This window comes from Cyphomyrmex costatus, unplaced genomic scaffold (genome assembly GCF_001594065.2).
Source record: "Cyphomyrmex costatus isolate MS0001 unplaced genomic scaffold, Ccosl1.0 scaffold18, whole genome shotgun sequence".
Lineage (NCBI taxonomy): Eukaryota > Metazoa > Arthropoda > Insecta > Hymenoptera > Formicidae > Cyphomyrmex > Cyphomyrmex costatus.
Genome location: NW_017275824.1, coordinates 2,223,318 through 2,248,636, shown reverse-complemented (window position 1 = coordinate 2,248,636; position 25,319 = coordinate 2,223,318). Strand labels below are relative to the sequence as shown.

The following is a 25,319-nucleotide window of genomic DNA, read 5'->3' as shown; positions in this document are numbered from 1 at the left end:
ATACAAAAACTATTAAATTGTTTACATATGTCAAAATCGGTTATTGTACATTACAACCTATCTTGTTACAGGACATATACCTTGGTGGCATCGATTGGAGGGTAATCTGCTACTGATTATTATCGTAGTGACGGTGATCATGATACTAGTCCTAATATTGATCTGCGTGGCCATTTACATCGTGTGCCGACGAAAACGCAGCCAATTGAAATGTAAGTTATCTTTAATATATTATATTTATATCTGTAATTATTCGCTCATTGTAGCGATTTACATAATGTAGCTAAAATGGGATTTCTTCGAACTCATAACGAACCAATATAATTTTGTTGATGCGTAAAAATAGCAATTTCTCAATTCTCACACGAGAATAATTTATTACTTTAAAATATTCCAAGCAAGAGATCTGAATCTATATTATATCTATATCCAAAATACATTTTTAATAAAGTTTCAAAGAGATTCAAAGAAATCCAATTGAGTAGCCTATAAATATTATCATAAATATATTATAATGATCTGATATGATTAATACATATGACGTATTTTACATCTGTATATACATATATCTAAAATGGCCTATAACTAAACGTGAATATTTCAATATCTTAAAATATATTCGTCATTTTAAATCTATAATTATTATAATTGGAAAATAACGTTACGAATAATGATATTTCTTCCATATGTCCTCACGATATATTTTTTTATTCCTACCAGCAAAAAGTGTGGTATAATTTCTGTGTTCACATTTTAGTATATTTCGCATTATCTTCGTTAATGTAAAAAGTATTTTCACATGTAGTTAATACACTATCCTTTTGAGTTTTGAAGTTAACTAATTACTTGCATTTATATACATTTTATAATTTTTTTGAAAATTTAATTCAATTTTATATAAAGCTTCTTAATAGTTACAAATAACGACTTGAATCATATGTAATCGTAAGTATATCAAAGTTATTTTAATCACGTAACGCAAAATATTAAATTGATTTATTGATATAATATTTACATATTTAGAGAACAATTATATTATTCTAAAAAGCATTTTATTTATTGATAAAGTTTTGTTGACCCAGTCCGTGCAAACAGATGTAGATATATTACACATTGTATACAATATTATATTATCTTATGTAATTTATGCTAAGTAGAATAAAAGCATGCTCACATTATTTGATATTTCTGTATAAAGTAGTTAATGACATAAAATTTCCATTTAGATGGAGATAAATATGAACAATTAAGAAGAAACATATATGCTTCGCTGCTATAATGTTGATCAATATTAATTTAAAATTTCGTCTTTAGTAATTTCTTTTCGTTATAAGTATTATTTAAAATAAAAAGAATTACAATAATCACATAAATTATAACGTCATATTACAGGATGTTCATATTAATCCTTGTTAAAAAATAATTTATATACATAAAATATGATAATTTATATACATAAAATATAAAGATCTAGTATCGTATGAATTAAATGAATGTACAAGATAGAAATAAGTTAACAAAAACAATGTAGGAAATTTTTGACATTAAATGCAATTTTATAACAATTACAGAGGAAATAAATGAATATTTTAATGTTGTTTTAATGTAGACTTAATCTGCCTAAGAAATAAATTAAAAAACTTTTCCAATTCACACATAAATTAAATACACTTTAAATTAATGCACAATATGTACGATACTATTCTAAATATATTTGATTATAAGAATATTTTATATTTATCCGTTTCCAAAGAGACTTTATATAATTTTACAGGCATATTTTTAGGAAGAAAAAAACGTTAATGATTACATCACTTTATACGTTCAAAGTAATGTTTATTATTTTAATCTTTTTTGTGCGTATTTGTTTAGACAAGGCTTTTGTGATTTTTATTTATTGTTTTCCTTTTTTTTGTAATTTTCGACAACTTTTGTTTATTTTTTTAACCATATTTTATACACATCGTTAATTTATTTTAGCTGACAAAAATTCGGCGAGTTATTTCATTATTTACTTTTTTTAAAATAAATTTTTTATGAAATATTTATTTTTATTTGACGTCTTTTGTAATTGCCTCGTTCCTCTTTCTATTCATCGCAAATAACCGTGGTCCAATATAATAGTAAACAGTGAAATTAATCCAAAACATTAATAATTCTCATTAAACTAATGTGCCTTTACTATAAATATGGTAAAACTAATCTGAGAGCTTTATAATTCATAACAAGATTTCAATCATTCATTATTTATGATTTTAAATACAGCATACATATAAAAATAAGTATCGTTAATACAACGATCAATACAATGTGAAGGTCTGACTTGTAAATTAATATAATATTATTCTCTACATATGTTATATATTACTCTACGAAATTTTATAATATTCAAATACAATAAAGAGTTAACAATATTATAATATAGTCAGAGAGAATAATGGAACCTATTTTCAATGCCTTTCTCACAATCAGTACGACTGCCACTTAAAGTTAATCGTTCCATAATAATTACTGCAAAAAGTACGTTCGCATCCGCATACTAATTAATTGATGGAGTTTTTTTCATCTCGTTTCTAACTTTCTCATGATTTCTTTGTGTGGTGGGTGTGTGTGTGTGTGTGCGCGCGCGCGCGCGTGCGCGTGCGTGCGTGCGTGCGTGCGTGCGTGTGTGTGTGTGTGTGTGTGTGTGTGTGTGTGTGTGTGTGTGTGTGTGTGTGTGTGTGTGTGTGTGTGTGTGTGTTTATGCGTGTATGTGTGTGCATGTGATTCTAATAATATAACTTTTTTGAAAAACAAACATAGATATTCAACAGAAATGGAATGAATAAATTAATATTATAAAGTATCAGTTGCTATATGTATATATGCTGTTTTAGAGCTTAAACGTTCATTTATTTCAAATAATACTTGACTAGTATTTTTAACTATTTATAAAATTTTCGCTATACGTGCGATATAAAAAAAGTTATATTAAATTTGCTTTTGTATCTTCAGTAACTTTATAACATACATATAAATTTACAAGAAGATAATTTTTATCTTATAAATTTTGTCAAAAAAAAATACTTATACATGTAAGCTTTGTCCATAATTAATAACAGTTAACATTATAGCAACGAGCATGCGTTTATCCAGTAGTTTTCATTTTACTAACACCAAACTGATTTGTTTCTGCTCTACTTTTTAATTTGGACTTGCTAAACAAAACACAGACAGTACTCGGGTGGTCGAGCTGGAGGAACGCGAACAGTAAGTACAAACCGCAGTGCACTGCGTTTTCTATTTTATGTTGTTTTGGTTTAAAAAGTCGATCTTAATTTACTACTGGCTTTTTAGATTTGCTTGTATATAGACACAGTGTAATGGAAAAAAACTATATGATTTGCAAAGAATTGAATGCATTTTTTTATTCATAAAATATATATACCTGTTTGTAATTGGGTAAATGTCTGCTTTAGTGTTGTGCTTGTACATATAGTATATAGTTTCTATTGAGTATATATGGTTATTATTACTGACGTGTATGCATGCTTCATAATTAAAATATATCTCATCGAATAGCTGTAAAAAGTCTTCCTACTTTTTTAAATAAATTTCCTCAATCGATAACTTTAGAAAAATTAATAACTTATATTCGTTAATTACACTATTCAAAAATAATTAGAAAAAAATAGAAAATTATATAGCTTACGTAATATATCGCGAAATAAAATAATTTTTTATCCTAACAAAGTTTTATATATAAATCATAATAATAGAATGTATTTAATTTTGCAAATAATAATTAATAGAATAAACAAAAGTTTTATTTGCAAAATTAAATACAACCATTATTTAAATTGGATTAAAAAATGGCTTATAAATTCATAAAGTATTGCAGGAATTCATTAATATATGAATTAGCGCACTGCAAACACAAAATACAAACATTACACGCGCTATTACAAAACGGTATGCGCTATTATTAAAATTGTATACTCATTAGAATGTAATCACCATCGAATTACATGTTTATTTTATCATTTTATTCATCAAACTTATTCTGGTATCATTCCCATTGTATCTTATACCTATTTGTTGTATCTACTAATAAGATTAACATTTCGCGCTAAATTGCTACAGTGATCAATGAATGCACAAAAGATAGCTACAGTTGGTCCCATTCGTGCTCGTGTATACGATAGCATGCAAGTTTGTCTCCGATCTGAAATCTCGCTGGAAATGATCCTCTCTCTACACACCTGAATACATATCCTATTGCATAATTTAACGACTACTTCCGGCTTACAATAGTGTAGTGGCAAGGTAGGTAGTTAGTTGTTCACGAAAACGAACGGGATGTTCTACACGACGCTCTTTCACGTGCTGCAGTTACGGTGTGCGGGGTGTAACTTCCTGCATAATTCAGCAAAGAGAGCTTGTAATTGTTAATACGGCTTGTATAATGACCATGCAACGTTGCAAGGGATATCTTCGGTGTTGCGAGGTAGGTGGAGGGTTGTACGGATTAGATTAGACTAAGTATTTCCAAAGAGCCTGTCGATCTTGAATGTCACTAGCTAGATGTTTTAATAATTTCGAAACAAATCACGTTGATTAACAAAACAAAAGAACGATACAATTGCAATTTATAATTATTATGTACAAAATGTGTGATACAATGGAAATCCGATTATGTAAAAAATTTTCTTCTAACTATTTTACGTATATAAAAAGATTAAAATTAACTTATTTTTCTATCCATCTATAGCCTATAGTATTCTAGGAATATAACCTTTTATTGTTCGAAAAATTGCGCTGCAATCTTGCAACGTTACTACAAAGAAGCGCTGGGAAAATGTTTTTAAACGCTAACGTTCAAGACCTCTTTACTACGATATTTTTAGAAAGAATGCATCCGCATTTTTATCATATCTCTCTTTATCTCTATTTTTCTCACCAAGTCGCATGCACAACCTTTTTAATACATATAGTGAAACGACGCGCTTTATCATGCAAGTCGACGAGCTGTGAACCGAGTTTATATTTAATTTAGTCCTTTCTCTTATCAATGTTAGTTCTACATATTCCGAGATATTGTTTTATTTCTGCGAAAGAGTTTACAAGGAGTTGTTTGTAACAAATGCACAATGGACCGGACGCCGTGTGCACAATAAACATGTACGTACCTTCCGGTGCTTCCGGTCTTATGCCTCCCAGGCGAAAAGTCCAGCTTCATTTAAAAAAAATAACGTTACCACGTGAAAAATTGTTCAATAAAACAAAACGTACGTGTTTATTCTGCCACCACGACCGGCTACGACGCGTCGGTGATGTTTTATTGTTAAAGTACCAAATACAACATTATTCAACAATCATATCTATTCTTCGCGTGACGGAGAAATGTCGCGTGACTCGCAATAACAAAAGGGACTGTACAAATTGTTTCCCTAGCTCTAAACAGGACGTAGAACGATGCACTCATTCCTGCATGGCATTTAAGGACACAGGAGAGAAATCTGTTCATAGTAAATCACAATTGCACGAGCACAAAGTAGTACGCTACATGGGGTAAATCTTTCTTGATATAATAGTATTAGTATAAATGATTGTTCGATATTGAATCTTGAAAAATTGTTGAAAAATAATTGAAATTTTGTTGAAATAATTATTGTGATCATTGATTGATGATTAATATTTTATCAAAATTTTAATAATTAAACTCAGACAATAATAAGACGCTTCTGGAAAAAAAGATCGATTTTTTTTCGTATTTCAAGTGATTGCTTTTTGCTGGAAAATATGTAATAGGTGTATTTGGAATACCTATTAGATAAAATTGATATCATGTTGTATACAGTTCGATCTGCACATGTGAAATTATACATAAATGTAGCAAACATCAAACTGCTGCACGCGTACTCTATTTCACATAACGAGCGGACGATAATTGTTCCATTTTCTGAATTAGCCCAATTTCACGGTTTAACGTATGCATACATATACCCTCTTTGGTATCGGACGATCTCTGGAAATGCGCAATTTCGCAATCACATCGTAACTTCTTCCCATGCCATTCATTTGTCACTGTTCTGTGATAAATCGAACAAGAAATATGCTCACATATGACATCGCGATAAGTCCCTTTTGATGGATTACCGCCGCACTCATATCAGTGAATTTGAAACACGTGCACCGAATCTCGGAAGGTATGTCACCGCCGCGCCGCATGCCATACGCATTCAACAAATTATTTTATTTCAGAGACAGACTTAAAACGTTCCTCAGGTTGGTCTGATTTAGCGGATACGAGTCTTTAAATTAGTTCGAATACAGGCACGTGCACGCCGTGCACATCGATAATTGTCGTCCATTGAGAGAAGTTCGACTTCTATGAACGATGTAACACGACGCTACGACAACCTTTAAACGGAGTCTGCAATAAAACTGTAAAATGCTGGAAAAGCTTCAAAACGTGAACCTTAGAAAGCGAAAAGCAATGGCGTAACCGAAGGTTTCAAAACGAAAAGAGGATAGAAATAAAAAGAGACAGAAATAAAGAAGATAAAAAAGAAGGTAAAGGAGAGCAAGAGAGCAAAGAAAGAAAAGGAAAAGGAGAAAGGAAGAAAAATAAGTATATAAGAAATAAAGTATAAAATGACAGGAAAAATAAGACACAAAAGCACTAAAAAGATACAGGAAGGAATAGTGACAGAGATCGACATTGTATAAAATAAACGATGAAGGGTCTTCTCTTTAAGTTCATCTGCCTTCGTAAACCTTGGCTACGTCACTGGCGGGAAATATACCGAATGGAAAATGTCGTACGACGAATCGTGCCAGAGCAATCGCAGTTTCCCGCGATGCAATCTTTTATACCTTACGCGCGCTTGACGGCGATACTCGACAACGCTTTCCCGACCTGCATTCCCGACGACATTTTTCTACCATTCCCTTGAGAATTTTGTTTCGCGTCGTTTCGAAATTTCGCGTGCTAAGATTCACGTATACAATCCAATAGCAATCCGGATTCGATTTAAAAAATCGCGTCAATTATTCTTTACTAATTTTACAACTTGTAAAGATTATAAGAGTTAATTATAATCTTTCAGAATACTCTACACTCTGAGAAAAAAGTTTTCGATATTTGTAACTATAATTACAAGGTAAAATAATAATTATTATAAAACGACCATAAAATTATAATTATTTTTTAGTACAACCATATATTCTTTTTGATATATAAAGCTAAAAATATAATTATTTTTATTATTACAATATAGTATAATAACTATAAAAATAAAGCTCCTAGTCATAATTATATATTTTATCATACAGTTTATAGTCACAAATACCAAAACTTTTCTTTCAATGCAAAAATATTCATGCTCTTTAGTTGCATAATCTTCAATAACATTTCTGCAATTTTTCTAGTTTAATGCTAGTCAAATTTTTAACGACATTCATAAAATTTAGCACAGAGATTTACCGCAAAGATCATCCTAATTTATTCGAGAGAATTTATAATCGGATTAAAACGCGTATTGCTGTAGTACGCTTCTTACAGCATAATTAGTATAACTAGCTTGCTTATACTAATTATATTCCGGACTCATTATACACAATCTAAAACGTACACAATAAGAAGATACAATCCATTAAGATCATATCTTTTATTTTCCAGATTTATGTAAATAAACTTTCGCTTAATTACCATAGCTTATTTTAACGAAGATGAATTTATTCATAAAGATTCAATATCGATCAAATGTCCGCTTTGTCAGAATTTTCTTATTTCGCAAGTGGAAAAGAAAGACAAACGCTCTTGTAGAACTACGGCGGAGATTTCTCCAGCAGTGAGATTTATTTCCGTCTTTAGGTCTTCTGATCCCGTCGGAGACACGACATGCCACGCAATGTTCTCCATTCAGATAATGTAATTCAGGATATATGATAACTGAATGCAAAAATGTGGTATTGTTTCTTGAAAATAAAACATTACCCGAAACGCTTAGAGAAAAATTTTATTTCGTAAATGAATTATTTTGACACAAAAAAATACACGCTCATTTATCAAAACTTTGTAGCATTCTTTTTAATACAAAACGATATACTTGTTCAAAAAATTGTTAAAAGAACTGTTAAAAGAATTGTTAAAAGAACATTATTCATTATCTTGCCAAATGCAATACGCTTGATCGTTTGGCAACGGATTTATCTTTCTATCCACTCTTTCGCTTATTTGATCTTTCGTCTCTCCCGCTCGTATGACAGACAACTTCACTCGACAACTCTCGGGTCAGGTGGAGTAATTGAGATCCTTAAATAAATGGGACAGCACAATGATTTTCTAATGGTAAATTTAGCAGATGTCATTTCTCAAAAATTTTCCAATGCACGAAAAGAAAAACAACTTTACTGAAGTAGCGACATTTAATTAGATACAGATCTAAAAATAATTTTAGATTATTAAAATAGATTATATAGACTCAAATGTAATAAGCGAAATACTGAAAAAGATTTTGACATCTTAACAACCAGTTTGAGCGTCCTACATAATTATTTAGTCTAACAAAATTATTTTTAAATTGATATCTACAGAGTAACCATTAGGATTGTGTTGAAAGTAAACCATTATAACTTTCCTCTTTCGTTTTGACTATCGTTTTTCTGATTAAGATCGAGTATATGAAATTCTTTTTAATTTTCTTTTCTTTCGGTGGCTAATGAATTGACATTCATAAACTGATTTGTACAACGGATTTTGAATGAAATTAATCAGTCTCAAATTAATCTCGACTTAGAAAACCGATCGTCAAAACGGGAAAGAAAAAATATAACGGTTTATTTTCAACATAATCTTAATAGTCACGCTTCAGCTAAATTTTTAGATACTTTAGCAAAACTGTTTTTTTTTTCATGTTGCTATTAAGTAAATACTCAATCTCTAATCAAAGAAAAATTTTTAAATCAAAAATATGAATTTAATTTTTTATTAGATATAACCTATTTTAATACAACCTGCATAATTTGCATTCGTAAAATCATCATCAATAAAATATACGGACGGTTCCCTCTCTCTGTGCGTTCAATTTTACGCATTGCATCTATTTTGAAGCCTTCTCGGGTCGACACTATAATAGATGTCTCATTTATCATTATAAGGTCGACTATAATGGATATCCATCCATCCTCTAATTTTATCACCGAGAACTCACTGCGTCGTCCCATTTACCTGTCCGACTCAATTATTCTATATGACCTCAATCGTTATACAGTCCAGACGGTGGACCGCCCAGTCCAACGGTATCCTCGCACTCGGTTCAAAGTCCGGCACAGCCGACATCGGCGCCGAGATGGCCCTTGAAGCCAGGCGTACTAGTGCACATCAATCGAACTCACAGCCTGCGATCCGGCCTGAGCGTTCGTGCGAACGAGACTAATCTGCAAAACGAGCTGATGGGCAAACATAACGACGAATCGCTCAAACAGAGGTTCCTCGACGAGACGTCATTGTCGTCGATCGGTTGTAACCCAGCTCGGACAGTATTCCGCCGCGGTAGGAAAGATCAAACCGCGCAGAGAACAACCAGCATGACCAGTCTGAACGAAGACGGTATGCTTGCGCGGGCTAACAAGATAAAAGCCATGTTTGGCGTACAGCTCAAAGAGCAGGCCACCCTACCCGGTATATCCAGAGAAAAGACAGGTAAGAGCAGTAGGAAAGAAGTTGAGCTATTTACTCATGACTTTACCAGGTGTCATCCTACGTTAATCCGTTTGTATTTGCAGCTACTTGCTTACTTAAAAGCCGTCGACTTTGCACAAAACTCTACAAGTCGACACTTTAAAGATTTTTTAATGTTAGCTATTTAAATGTAATTCTTCATTGTAAAGATTATATGATACGCTTTAAGCAATGTGAGGTAGACATAAGGCCTTTGACTAAGCATACAAATATTTGTGAATGCAAATGGGTTAAACAAACGGTTCTTTCATATCAAAAGTCAATCAAATATATTTCTGACCTATTCCGCGTTCACTGTTAGTATAATTCATAGCAAGCTATTTAAATAATGGTCATTTCATCTCTTTTCATATAAAAAATAATGACGCTTTCGAAACCTAATGATTGCATTGTTAATTTTATAAGTATTTTATCGATATTTTTATATTTTTGTTATATATTATATTACATGTATAAACGATATTATCTAATTATGTCTCCTACACACCAATATTTCAGAGTATCGATTTGACTGCGTATTAGTTGAACTTCATTCTGCGTTACTTTCTATACAACATTTTTTTATTTTCAACTGTCGTCGTATACCTTGTTGTTTCGTCATTACCTGTGACTTTTCCTTCACAATTTTTTACGCGCTTTTACGTTAACATTATATTAACTTTTCAATTAATGAAAACATCTGTGTTACTGGAAAGTACGTGGTGCGTGTTTCTGCATACGTCGCAGACGACTTTGAAGCCTCATTAAGCATACAGCTGCGTATGTAGCATGTAATTAACCGTCTAACTTTTCCACACTGATGCATGTCCTGATGCCGGCAGGAACTTCATGCCTTAGTATACTTTGATGCTTATTCATAAGCTTTACTGTTATTATTTAGTTTACAAATAAAAAATAGGAAAAAATTTTATAAAGTCAAATAAAAATGTATAACAAATAAAATATTAAGAAAATTTTAATATATGATGCATGTTAAAATTAAATTTACTAGGTTAAAAAATAGATATTAATCCAAAAAACACATTAAATATCGCTCATACTTCTGACAATTTAATGTGAAATGTATGCTCACGTACTTTCCATTAGTGCAAAAATGTCAATAACATATTCAGTGATATTTTCAAGCTTCTATATACACATATATATTTATATACCTATTTACTTTCTAAATATGAAAAATATTTTAGCATATATCCATATGGATATTTACAAACATTAAAATAATTTATCATTTTCATGTGCTTTAAAAGTAGCTATTTATATGACTTTCTCGTGTCTGTTTGCACTTTATTGTTAATGCAATCGCATTTTTAATTATTTATCTAATACGCAATTGTTCTAAAAAGAGAAATCATAAATTAAAGTTATAAAAATAAATGTCTCTACATTTCCTAAATGTGCACACATAATTTACAATTTTTATGTATATCAAATGTTGTATCTTAAATCACAAAAAAATATAGAAACAAATTAATTTCAAGAACGTCATATAATTTAAGTTCTTTTTTATTTATAATTGCTTCTTGACCATTTTAAAATTTAATGTGAACATTTATTCCATTAATTCTTAATGTATTCATTAATATTCATGGTCATTTACGCTTGCTTAAGTTGTCGCATGGAAGGCTTCATGTGTTTATGATATCGCTCGTTGTTGATTATGTGTTCCTTAGCTGTGACTTACAAGAGAATTGTGCCGCGACAGCGGATGTTGCACGGCGTGGAACCATCCTATGAGCCAAATCGTGGTAATATATCTCGTAAGAGAAAAAAACCTGGAGCAGGTACGTATAAAGAGAATTTTTATAGAACGGTGCATGCTTGCAACTTTATTTGCTCGTATAGTTTAACTTAAAACCCTCCCCAACCTTTCCCTTTTTCGCAGATTTCTTTTTTAAAAAATATGTGTTACTTTATGGCTGTATACGCGAATACATATTCATCATCGGGCAAAAAAGGATATACAAAAAACAGAGATAACTCTCATACAAAACATACGTACGAATGCCGCAGTCGTTAGTGTACGCAATAGAGAAATATTTAGCTATAGGTGATAACACACATGCCGCACGCAAGATTTCATAGTTCCGCATAAAGTATACATAGCAATCGGCCACATAAATTTCACTTATCACACAACAACTATTAATCATAGATCTTATCAATTTTCTGATTATACTGTAGCTATAATTCCGCGCGTTCCTTCTGTGGTATGTTCATCGCGATATTATTCTCGATCTTTTCCATCAAAACTATATGTATATGTATACTACATTACATATATATATAGATATATATATATGTACTTTTATCGTGCGCAGCAGAAAAATTTCTTTGAAGATTTGATGATAACAATTACAATATGAATTATTACATGATATTATTGTTTTACTGCGCGTCGATATTTCAGATGATTATAGTGTTATTAAAAAAATAGAAGTACAAACTGAAATTCTAGGGATGAATCGTAAAAATTCGGAATTCTAATACTATAGAAATTACAAATGATTGCTTAGACTTTGTTAATCCTATATTTATATTTTAAAATTCAAATCGGATCTGCAATCTTGTTTAAGGCTTTATCTCGTTACAGTGTTCTTTTACACTTTTTTTACTAATAAAAGTTCATCATTTTATTGGATTAAGTCGAAATATGTTGGTGAAACACAGTTCCTATGGATCGTCGAGTTTATCACTGTCATCAACATTTACCTCACTACAATTTATGTAGTGTTACTAACATTTTCTTTTTGCAATTGCAGATCCCAATCAAGCCGCGAATAACAATCATGTGAACAGCGTGTCGGAAGTTCTTCCCGACTCTGGGACAAAGACGTTCTACGAAAATTTACCTTTCCACGGGATTCAAGCGCCACCTAACAAGGTTAGTATAATGATCATTCAATAAAATACAGAATTTTTTTTCAAATTGCATGCGCTAGACTCGATTTGCAACTCGCATATTATCGTGATTGTCGAAAAAATAATGACAGCAAATATGTCAGTCGCAAAAAATTAATCTATAGATATTGAAAACTAAAGAGTGAGACGGAGAAAGAAAGAGAGAAAGAGAAAGATAAAAAATAATTCAACTTCGTTTTTTAGTATTTGTATTATAATTAAAATAATAATCGATAATGTATTTTTCTCTAATTTAATACATGGAGTTATTATGTATTATATTTCCACGGCTGCTGATGAGGACTAAGTGAAGTTAAAACATACCGTAAATATATTTGGTAAAAATATTACAATAAAATGAACTTAATGTACATCTAATTCATAGCTCATTTTAATTCGATGACATGGTAGGCATTTACTATTTATTTGTTTAATTTACACGAACGCATATTTAATGCTAATTCAAAATTTGATAGTCAAAAATTCTTTAAATTAAAACGTAAAAAAATGTTTTAAATTGAGAATACTATTTTCAACATTCGGTTGATACCATTGTTCTTTGATTTTCGGCTTGAATTATATTGAAGGAACAGTACAATTCAAGAGAATTATTGAACAAGATCGACCTAAAAGGACCGATACCCTCTCAATGCATTTCCACCAGTTAGCCAACCAAGTTTCGTGAACAGTTTGTCGATTAACGGTATCCCTTTCTGATCAAATATGTTCAAGAGGTGATAGCAAGTGAAATGTGGTGGAAAGCCAAGAAGGAAGATATTAGTACGACCTTTCGACCATACAACCCCTTCGAAGACTCTCGGCACTTAGAAGTGCCTCGTTACTCCGACATACCTATACAGTTCCTCCGTATTGCTTCACTTTGTAAGAGTTACCGAACTCAGTTACCGAATACCTTTTCAACCTTTATAATGGATATAATATAATATTACTTCTCAGTGACTTTTCTACTACAGTCATTTCGCAATTAAGAAACCATAACTGGTTTCTCAAGCTGATGATATTCACCTGCCTTATCGAATTACCGGCGCGAATGCATTCATCATCTCTTTCTCGCCCCTTTCCACCCTTTTTAAGAGCTCACCCATTTCGTTGCTTCCTATTATCACAGTTAATTGATTCGCCGAGCAGACGTTTAAATAATTAATTTCACCATTTCACAACTGACTTCCCTTTCTGTTTGCATTTGAATAATTAGAATTGAAATTAAGTCTTTTTCGTGCCAGAAGAGTCATGAAATCTTTTGAGATAGTAAGACTTTACAATAAGTTATCTGCAAATTATGCATATGAAACAACTATATAAAGAGATATCTAATAGTTAAATATAAAATACGGGAAATAGCATTTTATTTTGCTGTAATAAAATACTCGCGTATTACATGAGCTATTATTATTTAATGTAAGCCTCTTCTACCTTACAAACGAATTCGATTATATCGTATAGACCTTTGCGATGCAAATTTTAACCGTCTCAAGCAACCTCAATGCATCATATTCCCATTGAACACGTAAATCTATCGTTCTCTGGAATCGTTGAATATACAAAGAATATTATATATATGCATATATACTTCTCGTAACATCAATCCGACTCAACGAATATTATATCAATTCTTTGTATACAGATTTACTATGATGATAATAATGCGAGATCGATATGGGGTATCTTAACAGAGAAAGCAATTCTATACAATATATAATTATATTTTATGTGTTTATATATGTATTTTAAAAGTTTTCAATTTCTGTAGACATATGTTTATACACACGTAATATTACATCATAATATTCATATTGAAATAAATTGATGAGAAGAAATATAATGTATATGATAACGACTGACAATTTACCGTCATTATCTTGCAATAATAAATACATTTGTTGTTCGTCAATCTAGTTGCAAATTTGAGATTCGAAATCGCACCGCTTTAGCAATAATCAATCGTACAAAACCGATGTTGCTGAAATGCATGTCGAGTGAAACATATTGATTCATTCGGTACATCATATCAAAGCGTTTTATTCGTGTGAAACTTCATAATGATACTCTGCACGTAACAAAGTAACTACGAGTCAAAACCAGAATATTTTTATTAAAATGAATATACACGCTTTTATGAAATGTATTACGTTAGCGCATTCAGCAGTTTATATTTTCTTTCTCTCTAACTTATAAATAATTTTTATTAATTACTCAAATATTTTGCACTTCGCACTGACTGCCTTTATTTACTGCTTGTTATGTAATTTCGTGCAATATCCGTAAATTGTGCAATAACATTCTGTCGATTGTCTTACAGATAATTGCAAAACGATAATTTAACAGTTTGATAAAATTGCGGGGATAATTTGCCAATGAGAAGTAAACGAAATTATATTAATTCTTAGCAAGTAAGTGGCTATGTTATTAATTCTTTGCGTTGCCTCAATACATTTTTTGCGAATTCCCGGATACTTTTATTAGCTATAGGAAGTCTCGTAGCCCAATCAATATAGCGGAAAAAAAAGCACCGTGGTGAACAGGTAATTCAGTGCTGTGCGAGTGTAACGAGTATTGCTACTTTGGCAGAAATAAATTCACTGTACGCTCTTTTTTATCTTATTCGTGCACTAATGCTTTCTAGAAGAACCGATTGTTGCAATGAGTTTTCAATAATTTGTGTTTTACGATAAAATTACCGCAAACGAATGACCGCAAAATTTTATTTTCATCGAAATCGATATATACTATTTTGTGCCGATTAACGTTCGATGTCAGCATTTAATAAAAAATGACGTTGACGCCACTTGCATTCTTCATTCGAGAATGTAATGAGTTTCACTGTATTTTAACGAATGTTTGTTACAAAAAATCGAGATAGACTTGTTTCAATCTGATCTATTTGATAAATATTGGCGGAAAATACTAACTTATTTAAACCTACTAAAAATATAATAATTTTTTTTATTAAAGTAGCATAATATGATAAAAATAGTAACTATAATTTATGTTTTTCAGACAGCATATGACGTCCATTGGACATCCAATGGACCTCGATACTGTCTGGGAATGTTTTACTCATGAAATGAACTATAAATAAAATGTCAGAAGTTCTATAATGTCTGCTAAATACATTTTATATATCTACTGATATAGTTACATATACCAATAATTTTCAGCTTCCATAATCGTTCTTTGTATTAAAGTTGAACTGTAAAACTTTTTAATAGAGAGACTCTACAATTTTCAATTATTCAAAAACATCTACGTAATATTTGATATAACAAACGTTCATAAATGCAAAGCTCATTTTGGCAAGCGTATACCAAGTGAAATTAGCCGAATCGGTTTACCCAATTCGCTAGTATTCACAATCGGCGCGCAATCCGAATCAATCAACGTATAATTCAATGAGAGGCAATAAGCACTGCTGCTGGCATAGGCCACTCCGATAATCAGACCGGTAGTGGATGACTGTCCTAACGTATCGGCAATTACGCGCCATTTTCCAAGGATTACCACGTTATATTTCAGTTAACTGTAATTACTTCAAAACTGTAATATTATTGAAAAATCACTTGTTAATTTTTATCAACAAAGCAAAATTTTGAAATTCTAAAATTATTAAATTATTATGAAATAAAGTTAGAGAGAAGAATAGACGATTATACATTTCCTCTGCTCAATTATAACTTAATCCGTGTATAATAATACAAACATTTTTTCTTGCATAACAGAAATTGGAGAGATTGAGAATATATATAATCGATATATCAATTTTATTTAAAAAATTTCAATATATATTCACAACACAATATTAATTTGTATTATTGCGGCACATAATGTTGTTGCAAACCTACTCGATATGTCGTTATCAAATGTATAATGTTAGAATAACTTCCTCTTACTCATCATAAGAAAACGATGTAACTGTATCAGTAGTTCTCGTCCAAAATGCCAATAGCAACACAGAAATTGACGTAGATTGCTTCCTTATGTCCTACGGCGACGAAACATTTCAGCCAATCTGCTATACGAAGTCGTTAATTAAATTACCGTGATCGCCGAAATGTCATTACCCTCGGGGATAAGGAACCGTCGATGCCGACGATGTGCGATAATCGAACGTTAATCAACACCATAAACAAACCAAACCAAATGAAGACCGAGGGACTGTGTTATATGTACATGCGAATGGCCGCTGGCTGCGTTTTGTTTTAGTTGGTTACTCCTAAGTTTGCCCGAGTTTCGGCTTTGCATGGCACGTTGCATTCCATCACGACCTCGCCGTGTTCCTCGCGGCCACCTAGCAGAGCTGTCAGTCTGTGCAATGGCAGTTCCGGTTATGAGTCGACCATGAGCCACCTAGGCCCTCACTACAACATCTACAACGTGCCCAGGAGCAATTCACCAGTGCTTAAATACAACACCCTGAAACCACGGCGGCGCAAACAGAAACACTCGCAACAGTTCTATTCGTTGCGGTTGTGTCGTCGGCATGAAAATATCCGCAGGAAATACGAGCTATATGCGATACCAATCTATAAGACGTGCCCGCACAGGAGCGACAGCACGACCACAATCGCGACGATCGTCCGGTCGATGGAGGATACGCCGTCCTTGACCCTAAGCCAAGCTTCGGCATCGATCAGCCTGATGAGCCGATCGGCACCGTCGACGCCGATACCATCGTCACCGACGACACCACCGATACCAGCACCGAGGATGTCCAAAAAAACTGATCCATCCAAACACACCTACCAAAATGTCCCTCCTCCCGTTTTTCCGCCGAAAAACGCTTCGTTGCCTAAGCTTAAGGTTTGTCAACTACTGATGATTTATAATTCGAATCCCCCGCATTCGATGACGCTCGTGGACGTTGCCATAAAGAAATTTCTCAATAACCGTCTCTCGACTGATCCTATCGCTATTGGCTCGTATTGTCCAGTAATTAATTCTTCACTAATCTATTAATATTCATTATAAAACTTCGCGAAACTCTTCTCATCGATGCATAATTTTAAATACACTGTTAAATACATATTTTGCACCCATTCTACATGTTGGAACTAGTGCGGACAGAAATATTTAAATAAAATTGAAAATATAACTATATGTATAAGGAAACGATATGTTGAATTTAATATTTCTAAAAGCTTTGACAGAAGTTATTTTGACATATATAAGACTTTCTCAGTACTGCATTTAAAGTATTGCAGTTGCAATACAATGTTTTTTATAGTCAAATAACGATATTACTTCAGAATTCGTAAAAGACTATATATAAAAATAATGAGAAGGAATATACATGTATAGTATATATAAGTGCATAATATATATATATATATATTCATAAATTTATTTTTACTCGAAATACGAACTATAATGCAACGAGAAACATATTAATAAGTTGATTTAATTTAATATTAATTTCATATTAATTTCAATCACATAATTTGATTGACATAATGGAGTAATTTTGTTAGTCAGGCTTCCAATTCAATTTCTCCCTTCTCAATTCTGATATGACATAATATAAAAATGTTTTATTTCCTTCTATATAATTTATAAATCACTGTTAATTTATTAAGTATTAATTATTAAGTAAAGAAATTTGAGATGAATCGCAAAACAGCTTGTTAAAATGAATAATTTGCTACTTACTAATTAAGTAGAATCAATTTATAATAATTAAGGAGATGCTGGAGTTACCGACGGAACACTTATTTCGTATTTCTCGTGCCATTTCGTTTTCCTTATACAGAATAAAAAATCCTTTTCCAGAATAAAAGGGAAAACACAAACAAATGTGGAAAAGTCCAAACCGGTATGAAAATCCTCCAAAAATTACCACATAGGTTCTTTCTTCACACATATATAAATGAATGCAAGCATATATCCAAACAAAAAAGACTTTTCCACATTTGACTAATTTATAATTATAAGATTATCATGAGACCTTCAAATTATGATTTTGAAGCTTACAAAAGAAATGGCACGAGAAATACGATTTGAGTGACATAACCAAACATTCAAGCGATATATAGGATATAGCAGAACAAGAAATGTACATAACGTTTTACTTAATGGCTTATTTAATGTACGTAATGTTTTACTTAATGTATGTAAATATTTTCTTGATGTATGTAATATTTTAATTGGAATTAAAAATCTATTTTATCGACATCGATTAAGTTCGGCCGTCTCTCCAGCATCGCCTTAATTACATAAGTGGAACATTCAATGAAAAACCACATTCATTAAACAATGTTAAAATCGCAGAAAAGATATACATAGTCGATTTGTAATATTTTAATGTACCTACAAATTTTCCATAATTTCAGCAACACATTAATTATGTATATAATTTGAACAATAATTTTATGATTTATTGAAAACCAGTAGATTTTCCAAATATATATAACCATTAGTACTAATTTTAATTTACCATAATCAAGCTATGATGTAGTCTATGATAAAAAAAGATCCTCTGTATACAAATGTCTCCTTTTATCATCGTATCTTTATTACACTTTAATTGTAATCTGATTTCTTTGAGGCTATGAACTCGAGCAACTTTACGAGCATTATCGTAGCACTTTACAGATTTTTGCATCGAGAACGCGACTGCTCTTGTAACTTTCTTAATCAAACTATTTGTAACTAATCGCGAAAGTTACCGCGTACGACCGAAACGGCAGCGTCCAACAAGCGAAACATCAATCCATCCCCTTTTAAGCTCCGAGTCACATTAGCATCTCGCGCCTATTGCATGAGTACGATTTACGTGTCCGTAATAGATATAAAACAGCAGCTTCTCTCGAGCAAGTAGGAGGTAGAATTACTGGAAGCCGAGTTATAATCGGAAATCATATTTTCCCTGCTAAGCTGGATCCGAGCATCTATGTAGCGACCGCCCTTGTGCATGTTGGCCGCGCGTCAAGTAAGTTTTCACTGTCACACACGCTTAACCGATGACACGAGCTCTTTATTGTTTCGATAACTGATAAACTTGAGATATTACTTCGAGGCTTTTCACGACGTGTCTGTTCCCTCGTTTTCACCAATAAAATAAAAAAAATCTGCGATTCTGCAACAGAAATGTCTTCCTTCACTTATCGATCGACAGCATAAACCTTGCACAATTTCTTTGTAATTATATTAACGGACGTATGTACCGTTACGAGGATTTTTCGGAAATCGAGGGTGCAAAAAATATTCAAACCATCTCTCTCATGCTAACAATAATTTATAAATCCTTTATACAATACGTCTTAAAATATGAAAACGCCAGAAAAATTCTATATATTCTACTATTCCTGACACGTACTGGTACGTTCGCAAATTGAATTTTCTACGTAAAATTATCACTGTGTCGGATATAGATATCTCGATAAACATCGTCACGAGGATTTTTCAAAATTGAACGTGCGAAGAATATTCAAAATTGATCACGAAAACCGTTATTTATAAATACTTTATAGGATATGTCTTGGAATGTGAACGTTGAAAATTCTAATATTCTTTTGTTTGCACATTGAATTTTCTATATGAAAACACGTGCACCATGTGTAATGATAAATCTATTTGACTTTAGATGTATATATTGTAACTACACAGTAAATCTATATGTTCCATATCCCAACCTATACAGCACAGATCATCCAGCACTATTACAGTAACGTTGCAACGTTCTAGCAATATTATAGTAACATTACAAATATTGCAGCAATATTGCTCAAGCAGCTTCTGTGCTGTATGGAAAAATGCGATGTTATGTGCTGACTCTTGTCCATCTCTTTTCTAATATTATAAAAAATCGAGAAGTAATGTCTCAGTTGTCCGATTTTCTCACGCACACTACGTCGCGTTAACCATTTGCGTCCCCGAATTGCCTGGTTCCAACTACTAACCATGCCTGTTACAGACCGACAGCCTATACAACTACAAAGAACACTACCAGCAGCAGCATCGGCAGGAGATGCAACAGTACAGCTACCCCTTACCGAGCAACAGTTCGAACCAACTAACACTGCCACTAACGAGCAGCCTCTACCATTCCTCGATAGTTAGTCCCCTGCAGACTTCCCTCGTTTACACTAATAACAGCCGGCCATCCACCCTGATGCACCATGAGGCTGCCACTACTGGCAATCACTTGCCTACGGTGCATCGGGACGAGGAGCAGCAGTCGAATTACGGTAATCACGATGCGAGACAATCATCGACGCGTCGACACGCGACGAATAGACGAAACGAGCGTAATCGGAAGTACCGGAAACACGAGCGAACGTCAAGTGATCGAAGCAAGTCGAAGCAAAGCCGACAAAGGGATAGAGATAATCCTTCACGGCGTAGCGATGCTTCCTTTGTCGATACACCCAACTACGAGACCAGCTTCCATCAAATCCCGGATCTGGGCGTGCCCGAGACGACGTACAAGATCTCGTATCCGCATTACTACGAGGATGACATCGCGGAGTGCTCGACCGACTATCACAGAACAAACTCGGCGAAGGCGCGCCAGCAACAGCAGCAACAGCCGCCGTGGGAGCATCAATCGAATCGCTGCACTGGCAATAACACGCCTCAATTCGCAGCGGACGCGGCCGACACGAAAAGTCGCAACAAAACGTCGAAGACGAGACTCAGCGACACCCGCAGCATACCATCTGCGCCCACGATAATGCAGTACGCCGAGTTTCACTTCCGGGATGTCGGTCAGGAGATCGATGTCTAAAGGTTAGTGATCCCGAATCCTGCTGGTGCACAACAGCACGGATGTGCTTTCGAAGAACGCGGGTGATTTTTTCCGAGGAATGCCGTGAAAATTTGTTTAAAACCTCGAGGCTCAGTACCCTATCACGTCTTAAAGGTAACGCACCCGTGCGTACCGGACGCAGATTTCTTTAAGATATTCTCTGAGTACGTCGTAATCAAAGGTAGGGAAACTATATATTTTCTCTTCTATTCTACTTTACCAAAAATATCCACGTATCTTCTTCTATTATTCTAACATCTTTTTTATCTTGTCTTTAGCTATCGCGCTGCTTTTGCATCAATTTGTTGGCATTTGTTTGATTTTCGAGTATGATTTTATAACTCTTCTTCTTGCATCTAAATTAATATTTAATTTGACGCACGGCATATATCAATCTTTAATAAATTCGCGTAGAAAGATAATTCGATGACTTATGGAAAAATTGCATATTCCACACGTCGTAACTTTATATTATCATAATATAATTTTTTTTAATTAATCACTTTATCATCTTTTATAATATTATTGAATACCCTTTTTTAAATATATATTTTTCTAAAAATAAACATACATTTTTACATTTTTTACTCACAGCGTGGTTCGAGATATAGCGAAATAAATCGTCGATAATACTATATTTAATATTAGATATAAATATATTTTTTTATTAAAATTCACTCTCTTGAGTTAAATACTGTTCTTATATTTTTTATGTAAATCACGTATTTTTAATTGATATAATGCTATAAAAAACTTCATGCGCGTAAAATAATAATACAAACAACATAAAGCATTATTGCAAGCAGACAGATCAATTATCCAACAATCAATCGATGACACATACAAATTTTACGTGTTTTTAATACCTGATTCAATTAAAAGTACTCAATCTAAAAAAAAATGTTTAGCGTGCATATCTCTACGAGTTCCAACGAATAAAAAAACCATCTAAATATGTAAAATTAAAATTGTATCAGTTTGAGCATCCCTATCGTAAAGAATTTTATAAAGAACGGGTAAATATACATCCATACATACTGTATTGATTTGAGTAATTATTTCATTTGATAAGCGTAATCCAACGAAAAGTATATAGTAAGATATTTAAAAAGACTTGAGCGCAATAATATCAAGTTGATATTCTCTGCCAAATTTAAACTCGAATTTCAAGCCATTTTAGATATAAATATATAATATCGTTTATTTATTAAAACAACGATATAATTATTATAAAAAAATTGTCATATTTTTAATTTCTTATAAAAAGAAGAGGCAAACAAAGAAAAAAGATAAAATATATGTATTTTAAAAGTATATTCTTTTATTTCTATGTAATAGAAATATCTAACTTACATTTCTATTACATAGAAATGTAAGTTAGATATTTCATCAAAATTGTATTTTTCAAAATTAATATTACTAATTTTAACGATTTAAAATATATTCAAATTTATTGTCTGGAAAACTTTGATTTTTTAGTTATACCGTTGTTGTAACAAATGAGCGATGCATCCACTGCTGATGTAGTTTGCTACAGTTTCCAATTTTATTTCATTGTACTCTCTAGGTTCTATCTCCAAATTTCTATAGTATGTAATATCGAATCATCGTAACATTTTTTTTTAATAAAAAAAGTCGCGCAGAATAATGTAATATCTACAGTCACGAAAAACAGCACAATATTTACACATTATCTGAAGTCTAAAGAGATTGATAGAACACGGAAATGGAACAATACTGAGAAAATTTTATCCGGACATTTTATCTCAGCAGCTTTATTCTACAGTAAAAATTATTTATACTCTCTTTTAATTCCCTCTTACAAGCTGCCAATAATTTCTGTGTTATTTTCGATTGTATTGAAAACAAATTAAATCAAAACAGCTTCGGTTGCTGTACACCTTGCATATCTCTATATTTCTCTCGCGAACGTGCCTTGCCCGTAAGGCAACTGACATAAAAACGCAGTGCGAACAGCAAGGGAAGATCGTTGCATGCGTATCATACCAATTGTATATCTCAATGTTTGTTCGTAGGAGGGTCAGCTGACAAAGAGCGATACGTACATTTACTAGGACAAATTGGCGTCCGACAAGCCCTGTAGGTACATTGTACGGAGTATGTCACGCTGCTTACATACATAACGTAATTCGAGACCTACTACAAATAATGTTCACTCGCGCAAGGGATGCCGAACTCGAGCTCGTAAAGTTAAAACAATCTCAATATCTTCAAATTAACATAGTATTTATGTGCTATTCTCTTGCAAGTTATTTTCCTGCTTATGTAAAGCCTCTGTACTTTATAAAAGTTACTTCAATCCCGATAGAAATGTACTAGCACATATCTTATTGCCTATTTAAATAGATTTGCTTAATAGAAAAAGAAATTATTCATCTGCTAAATAATTTTGAAGTATCAAAGTTACAACACATTATGTCGCATGATATAGCTTTATGTTCATTACATTAAAATGATCGTTTTTTTTATGTCATCACATAAATGACCGTTTTTTTTTTTATCCAAATATACTCCAGTCGTAAATCTTGGCCTATTGTGGTCTACTATAATCGTCGCTCTTGCTACGTACGACAAGAAGAGCTTCGAACCAATTAGGCAGCATCGAGTATACTAGTTCGAACAACAATCCTCTCTCAATTCCGAACCACGCAGTTTAATATGTATAAAGCGACTAAGCATGGAGCATGATAACACTTATCACGATTATACTTAATCTTAACTATTGATGAGCTGGGAATAAGAGGATTAATTAACGGACTGTTTAGCAACGAATAATCCGCAAGCATTCGTAATTCTCTCTCAGCCCTTCAATAAGATGGATATGTTAAGTTAGCACCCCAACTATAGTACTCAAAAGTTCTGATTACAGTTCCCACTTCCTTTTGACGAGACGAAGAGTTCCCTATAATTAATAACAAGAATTCCGCTCAATAAACATTCCTTTTACATTTTTTAAAAATGGGGTGCTAACTTTTTATCGAATTTCGAGGTGGAATAGTTCTGAGCGGCTTAATAGCTTCAATTTGCGATTGCCTAGAGTTCCTGATATGTAAAAAAAATTTTCAAATATTAAAAAAAAATTAAAAATTTTTGAAAAATTAATTTTTAGATACAATAGTTCTGATGATAATTCCTGCTTCTTTTTGACGATACGAAGAGTTCTCTACGATTTTTAATGACATATGCGCTTAATAATCATTTTTTAATAATTTTTTAAAAATGGGGTGCTAACTTTTTAACGAAATTCAAGGTCGCATAGTTTTGATCAGCTTAACAGAAGTATTTTGTGAATACCTAGAGTTCTTGATACATAAAAAACATTTTTGAAGAATAATAAAGTTTAAACGAAATAATAGAAATCTTTGAAAATTTTTTTGAGAGTACCAAATAGTTCTGAGTTGCGTTCCTTATAGTACTCGACGAGTTCTATCGAAAACTGTAAGGTGGAAAAGCGATTGGACGGTTTGCAAGATACAGCGACATTTGCCAGAAGATCAACAATTTTTAAAGTGAGTATATCTCGGAAACCGTTGGTCCAATCGCTTTGAGCCCTGATACTTTTCGATAGAACTCGCCGAGAACTGTACAGAACTCCGATCAGAACTACTCGGTACTCCCAAAAAATTTTGACTTCAAATTTTTTTCGAAGTCCCACGTCGGAAAATTTTTTGAGAGTACCGAGTAGTTCTGAGTAGCGTTTCTTATAGTTCTCGACGAGTTCTATCGAAAACTGTGAGGTGAAAAAGCGATTAGACCAACGGTTTGCAAGATACAGCGACATTTGTCAGAAGATCCACAATTTTTAGAGTATATCTCGGAAACCATTGGTCCAATGGCTTTTTCACCTTACAATTTTCGATAGAACTCGTCGAGTACTATAAGAAACGCTACTCAGAACTACTCGGTACT

At 32.6% G+C, this 25,319-nt stretch overlaps 1 protein-coding gene across 1 annotated transcript in view; it reads left to right on the top strand.

Annotated features, from left to right (window-relative positions):
* The window catches only part of nrm (neuromusculin), an 84,772-nt gene that overhangs the window by 58,007 nt on the left and 1,446 nt on the right, over window positions 1–25,319 (top strand). Inside the window, exons 15-21 of the mRNA XM_018537573.1 lie at window positions 72–212; window positions 3,213–3,249; window positions 9,258–9,688; window positions 11,401–11,511; window positions 12,490–12,611; window positions 16,850–17,446; window positions 20,556–21,370. Of these exons, the coding sequence (XP_018393075.1) occupies window positions 72–212; window positions 3,213–3,249; window positions 9,258–9,688; window positions 11,401–11,511; window positions 12,490–12,611; window positions 16,850–17,446; window positions 20,556–21,368 (2,252 nt within the window). The 3' untranslated portion in view covers window positions 21,369–21,370. The remainder of the gene's footprint in view (window positions 1–71; window positions 213–3,212; window positions 3,250–9,257; window positions 9,689–11,400; window positions 11,512–12,489; window positions 12,612–16,849; window positions 17,447–20,555; window positions 21,371–25,319) is intronic.